General features: G+C 50.0%; 1 protein-coding gene across 1 annotated transcript; it reads right to left on the minus strand.

Moving 5' to 3' along the window:
• Positions 1–4,822: 4,822 nt before the first annotated feature.
• Positions 4,823–6,654, minus strand: CFAP184 (cilia and flagella associated protein 184). Its single transcript, NM_001328281.1, is given in 1 exon segment — positions 4,823–6,654. A coding segment is annotated over 1 exon segment (1,674 nt). The 5' UTR covers positions 6,609–6,654; the 3' UTR covers positions 4,823–4,934.
• Positions 6,655–6,784: the final 130 nt, after the last annotated feature.

Here is a 6,784-nt window from a genome sequence, read left to right on the forward strand (position 1 = left end):
AAAAAAAAAAATTGAAATTCAATGTAAAATAAAATATGTACATATTTAATCATTGGTGATTTAAAAGTAGACAGTCCTCTGGAGGGAATACTGCATGGAAGTAGGAGGCATGCAGTCAGTTGAAATGGCCTCCTGCAGCCCTTTCCATTCATAGCATTTGTACGATTCATCACTCTGACATTAAGACTATCTGAAAGTTCAAAGCACAAAAAGCACCAAATTGAGGTGCAATAACTCTGATATTTCATGGACAGGCACCCCACGCCAGCGGAGAACAAAATCTAAATTACGACTACAGATGAACTTATTATAAAGGAAGAAAGCGTATATCTCTACTTAGATAAATTTTAAATCTCAAATGTGTTAAGTCAGCAAAAAGATTTTCATTTACCGATGAAAAAGTGTTTCCTTGGCCGGGCGCGGTGGCTCATGCCTGTAATCCCAGCACTTTAGGAGGCCGAGGCGGGCGGATCACGAGGTCAGGAGTTCAAGACCAGTCTGGCCAACATAGTGAAACCCTGTCTCTACTAAAAATACACAAAAAATTAGCCGGGTGTGGTGGTGTGCTCCTGTAATCCCAGCTACTCAGGAGGCTGAGGCCGGAGAATCGTGTGAACCTGGGAGACGGAGGTTGCAGTGAGCCAAAATCGTGCCACTGCACTCCAGCCCGGGTGACAGAATAAGACTCCGTCTCAAAAAAAAAAAAGTGTTTTCTTTTCGGATGCCTCAGGCTCTGTCAAATTAGATGTCTGCTTTACTCTTGCTACTGCTGCTGAAAAAGAGAAAGCTTCCTGTAACACTGAAGGGGACAGACCTCAGTGTCTCAGTTTTGATTCATACCTATTTTTTCAAGAAAGGTCTAATTTTATATAACACCTCACTCAAAATGTATTCAGTGCCAACGTTTTCTGGGTCCTCTACTTTATGACGAGGAGATGACAGTCTTTTAAAAAATCATCATGTCTCAGAGGTTTCTAGCCCAGCTGCTGCATTTGGAGCAGCTGCATTCCCTGCTGGCATGAACAACTCTCTTTACCTGTAGTGTCTTCCTACTTTGACTACAAGTCTGCCATTCTGCTATTTTCCTTAACTGATTCTATGTCTTGCGAGATCCTCTTTTTGCCTGGAATTATTTTTGAATCCAACACAGGACTTACCAGTGCCCGACACATGATAGGCATTCAAGTAATACTTATTTTCAGAAAACGAGTGAGATGGGCATTATATTAATGTATTAATCCAACGCATTTACTGATTACCATTTATATGCCAGGTACTGTGCTGGCCACTAGGGAGGGTGATGAACCAACAGTCTTTGCCTTCCAGGGACTTTGTCTCACTGGGGAACAGGTACCTAAGTGCACCATCACTAAGCAGGAGATCAAAGGCTGAGATGGGGCTGCACACAGGCTTCTGTGGAGGCACTAACAGCTCTTCAATGAGACTTTGGGGATAGACTGCGTTAGGGTCTGTAGAATTCTTCAGAAGTCATTATCAATTTGTGAGTGTGTTGCTATTTCATGATTAAGCACTCTCCTAGAATTGGAAAGAATTGTGGTGGGAGATAATTAGCAGAAGATTACCTTCTAATTAATTGTAACATCTCCAGCATAAGGTACTATAATTTGAGAGAACATTGGTAACTCACTATACAGTCACTTAGGACAGGTTTGCTTTGCACCTTAAAGCCATGGCAAACTCCTTTGTATCTTTGTGCTCTGAGAGATCTGCTTGTTACTGGGTTCAAGGCTGGTGAGGGAGTGTTTGCTTGGATCTGGATAATTGCTGGTGGGTCAAAACCAGCTGAAAATACCTATTCTCCCTGTAGCAAACCAAAGAGATAAAGGACGCCATTATCACAAAAGCCACATGCCTGGTCAGGTCTCGGAGCATCATTGCCAGTTCCACTTGAGGCCTCCCCAACTACAGAAGAACCCAGTGGGCCTGTCCTGCTTTTAGTTTGAGGCACACAGGAAGTTCTGTTTGCCAGTGATTTGCTTTGGCTTTGAAGAAAAGCGTAGAGGGAAGACTAAAATGTCGATGAATAAGTGAGTGAGAATGGAAGCCAGAAGTCAAAGCTTTTGGAGACAGGATCTCACTATTACCCAGTCTGGAGTACAGTGGCACGATCACTACTCACAGTAGCCTCCACCCCCGGGCTCAACTGATCCTCCCACCTCAGCCTCAGCCTCCTGAGGCGCTGAGACCACAGGCATGTACCACCACACCCGGCTAATCTTTTTGTATTTTTATAAAGATAGGGTTTTGTGATGTTTCCCAGGCTGGTTTCAAACTCCTGGGCTCAAGTAGTCCACCTGCCTTGACCTCCCAACATGTTGGGATTACAGGTGTGAGCCACGGCGATCGGCCTAAAGCTTTTTAACTCATTACTACTTTTGAGTGGTTTGATTTAAAAAAGTGTATTCGAGCCATGAAAGTTAGAAAAGGAATTTTAATCAACCTTCATTGGCTTCCAAGGGAGCATACTTCAGAAAACAAAATCATGGCCGGGCGCGGTGGCTCATGCCTGTAAATCCCAGCACTTTGGGAGGCCGAGGCGGCCGGATCATGAGGTCAGGAGTTTGAGACCAGCCTGGCCAATATGGTGAAACCCCGTTTCTACTAAAAAATACAAAAAATTAGCCAGATGTGTTGGCGGGCGCCTGTAATCCCAGCTACTCGGGAGGCTAAGCCAGGAGAATCGCTTGAACCCGGGAGGTGGAGGTGGCAGTGAGCCGAGATCATGCCATGGCACTCCAGCCTGGGAGACAGAGTGAGACTCCGTCTCAAAAGAAAAAAAAAAGAAAAAAAAACACAAAATCATGGCATCCAAAGATAAAGTTCATGACCAAGTCCCCTGCCCAGAGTTGGGTTCCCACCGTTCTTAGAGGTAGCCAGCACCAAAAACCGTGTTGCATTTTTTTATGATTCACTTAAGTGTAGGAATGGGCGAATATGTTTAACCCCAAATCTGCACATCTCAAAATTCAATCTAGGATTAAGAAGAAATGAAAACAAGCCCCTAGCTCCAAGATAATCACTGGTATTGCATTAAGGAAACAGACCTACCAGGTATTTTTGACACAAGGAATAAGGGGCATTTTACTATTTGATACTCAATGAACTCGTGTATAGCAAGGGCCCTGTTGTCGAGATCTGAAATAGACTGATACAGAAGGCTCTGTCTCCTGTGATGCCAGCAGCCACCGTGTCATATATTTTACACCTTGCAAAGCATGCAATACAACTGTCATTTTGTTTTCACTGGAAAACAAAATTTCAGTTTTTTTTTTTTTTTTTTTGAGACGGAGTCTCGCTCTTTCGCCCAAGCTGGACTGCAGTGGCGCTATCTTGGCTCACTGCAAGCTCCGCCTCCCGGGTTCACGCCATTCTCCTGCCTCAGCCTCTCGAGTAGCTGGGACTACAGGCGCCCGCTACCACGCCGGCTAATTTTTTTTTTGTATTTTTAGTAGAGACGGGGTTTCACCGTGTTAGCCAGGATGGTCTCGACCTCCTGACCTCGTGATCCACCCGCCTCGGCCTCCCAAAGTGCTGGGATTACAGGCGTGAGCCGCCGCGCCTGGGCCAAAATTTCATTTTTTGGTACAGATTAATGCATTTCTTCAGAGGATCCAAGAACATGTTTCATTAGACTTGAACACTGTCAGGCCAGGCACGGTGGCTCACGCCTGTAATCCCAGCACTTTGGGAGGCCGAGGCAGGTGTATCACTTGAGGCCAGGAGTTCGAGACCAGCCTGGCCAACATGGTGAAACCTCATCTCTACTAAAAATACAAAAATTAGCTGGGCGTGGTGGCCCGTGCCTGTAATCCCCGCCACTTGGGAGGTTAAGGCGGGAGAATCGCTTGAACCCAGGAGGTGGAGGTTGCAGTGAGCCGAGATCCTGTCACTGCACTCCAGCCTGGGAGACAGAGACCCTGTCCCAAGGAAAATAATAATAATAATATTAGTTGAAGACTGTCATTGAAGCAGAAACAACCATCAACAGTGAGTAGACTGAACTCCCTTTCATTGAAAAAGGGACGATGAAGAAACATCAGCTCCTCTCCTGTTTATCATTTCTCCTGTTTCCTGGATATTTTTATTGCCCCCTAAGCTCGTGCTAGTCACAAATAAAAAAAATTTTTTTTTTGAGACAGAGTCTCGCTCTGTCGCCCAGGCTGGAGTGCAGTGGTGCGATCTCGGCTCACTGCAAGCTCTGCCTCCAGGGTTCACACCATTCTCCTGCCTCAGCCTCCCGAGTAGCTGGGACTACAGGCGCCCGCCACCAGGTCTGGCTAATTTTTTGTATTTTTAGTAGAGACGGGGTTTTCACCGTGTTAGCCAGGATGGTCTCGATCTCCTGACCTCGTGATCTGCCCGCCTCGGCCTCCCAAAATGCTGGGATTATAGAGGTGAGCCACCGCGCCCGGCCCAAAATCACTTAAACTTAAGATTAATCTAAGGGGATTAGTGAGCTTCTAACTGAAACAGTGTCTTGGGACTACATAATTTAATAAATCCAAAGAATTTAATAATTAGCTTAATGCACAGGGTTTTTTTGTACCTTGCCCATTCGCTGAACTTTTAAACCCTCCTACATATGAAAGAGGAACAGTACTCTTTAGTATCACGTCATTGAAATTATGGAATTGCTCAGACTTGAGACTTTTGACAGTTTTTCATGAGAAGTCAGTTACATTAAATCACCCTTTGTTTGCTTTTCTGGACCTATTTTTGCTCAATCCCAGATAAAACTCCTAACCCAGTTTTGGGCTCAGCACTGATTTGGAAGCTAAAACGATTTGAGATAAATACAAAATACAGTCCCGTCCCAAATGACACAGGCCTTTTTAATAGCAACGAAGGTAAAATAAAGCAGGACGGCACGTCCTGAGGATGAAGTGTTTTGCAGACTCTTCTCATCGATCTGGTCAAGAAGGGAGAAAGGCTTTGGCCTCCCTGATCTTCTGCCTCACGCCTCTGCAGGACAAAGTGAGCCCAGCGTGGTGGCGCTTCAGGGATTCCAGGCGCCGGTGGAGCAGTTCGGTCTTGTCCACCTTTTCTTCCAAGTCCCGAAGAAGTGAGTCCTTGCCTAGAAGCCCGCACTTCTGATTCAGTCTGATGTTGTCCGTCCGCAGCCCCTCTCGAGCTTGCTTCGTCTTGGTCAGGATGTCTCTTCCTAGGGCGACCTGGGCCTCGATTTCTGCCAGCTGTGTCTTTTTGCACGCGTTCTCCGTGTCCATGAAGTGCAGCTTTTCCTTCACGTGGGTTATTACTTGCACACTGTTGGTCACCTTGCTGCGAAGTTTTAAAAGTTCCTCATTTCGTTCCTCAATTTTCTCATTGAAGGTTTGGTTCTCAATCTTCAGCTGTTCAAAGTCAATAAGAAGCAGACCCTGGGTCAGGTCTTCCTGGGTCCTCATCCTGGTTTCAAAATGCACCAGGCTCTGCTTCAGCTGAATGTTCTCCAGCCGCACGGCGCTCATCTCCTTCTCCTTTTTATCCTCCAACGCCTGGATCTGCTCCACCTCTCGCAGAGCAGCCTGGCGCCCGCCCCTCATCCGACAGCTGCCCATGGCCTGCATCACCACCTGCTTCTTGAGTGCCTGGAAACGTCGCCACTCCTTCTCCACCCTGGTGAGCTTCTCCTGGCACTGCTGCTTCAACTGGCCCAGCTCCTGGTGGTACCACTGCAGGTCGTCTGCCTGCTGCTTCTTCAGCTCCTCCAGCATGCCCAGATGGCGCAGGTACGCTTGCTCTTTCTCGGGGGCCTCGGCCTCTGCGCCCCGGTCAGCCACCTCAGCGGCCTCCAGGCCCTTCTTTCTGCGCAGCGCCTCGAAGATCTTGTGCTGCAGGTATAGGTTGTAGCGCTGGGAGCGGTTCCGCTCCACCAGCAGGGAACGGTACTGGTCCAGGAGGTCGCTGCGCAGCTGCTGCTCCTGCAGCTTCTGGACCTCCTCGGACCACTCGAGGTCCTCAAACTCGTCCCTTCCATCGAGGCGCTTCCCCTCTTCCTGGCTTTTGGCCGGGCCTCCTTCCCCATCCCTCTCCTTGCTCTCCGCGCCGTCTCTCTGCGTCTCCTCCTTGTCCTCTTCCTCCCCCTCCACCCGCTCTGTCTCGGCCTCCGGGGCTGCAGCAGCCTCTACCTCATCGATCCTGGTCAGCGGCAGAGAGGCCTGGAACCTGACTTCCTTCCCCTCTGCCGCCTGCTCCAGTTCCTCCGCCCCCGCCTCCGCCTCTAGTTCCTCGGGCCCGGCTCCGGACTCCGGCTGGGAGGGCTCCTCAGCCCCGACCTCGGCCGGCTCTTCGGGCTCGGGCTGGGGCTCGGCCGGCCTCCCCGGCTCTCCAGGCCCCTCCTCGCCCGCAGCCTCGGCTGCCGTTAGCCCTTTCGGGGCCTCGGCCTGCTCGTCCGCGGCGGTGCCTCCCTGCGAAGCCGCTTGCTCCTCCTCCTCCTCCTCCTCCTCCGGCTCCGACTCCAGCTCCCCGGGTTCGGGAGAGGTCGGAGGGCCAGAGCTGGCCTTGATCTTGGACGGCCACGCGGCCAGGCTTTCCCCATCTCCGCCTTCCCCGCCGGGGTCCTTAGTGTGCTCAGAGCTGACGTCCATCTCCTCCCGGCTCGGCCAGCGCAGCGGACCCCGGCAGGACGCTGTTAGGTTTCCCGGGGCAACAGAAGGCGCGCACGCTGGGCCCGGCGATTGGCCAGGCGACAGGCCGTCGTCCAGCGCCTTCTCCCCGCTGCCCGGCGAGAGCAAGCCAATGGGAGGCCGCGAGCTGACGATAG

Source organism: Pan troglodytes, chromosome 3, assembly GCF_028858775.2.
Source record: "Pan troglodytes isolate AG18354 chromosome 3, NHGRI_mPanTro3-v2.0_pri, whole genome shotgun sequence".
NCBI classification, from domain to species: Eukaryota; Metazoa; Chordata; class Mammalia; order Primates; family Hominidae; genus Pan; species Pan troglodytes.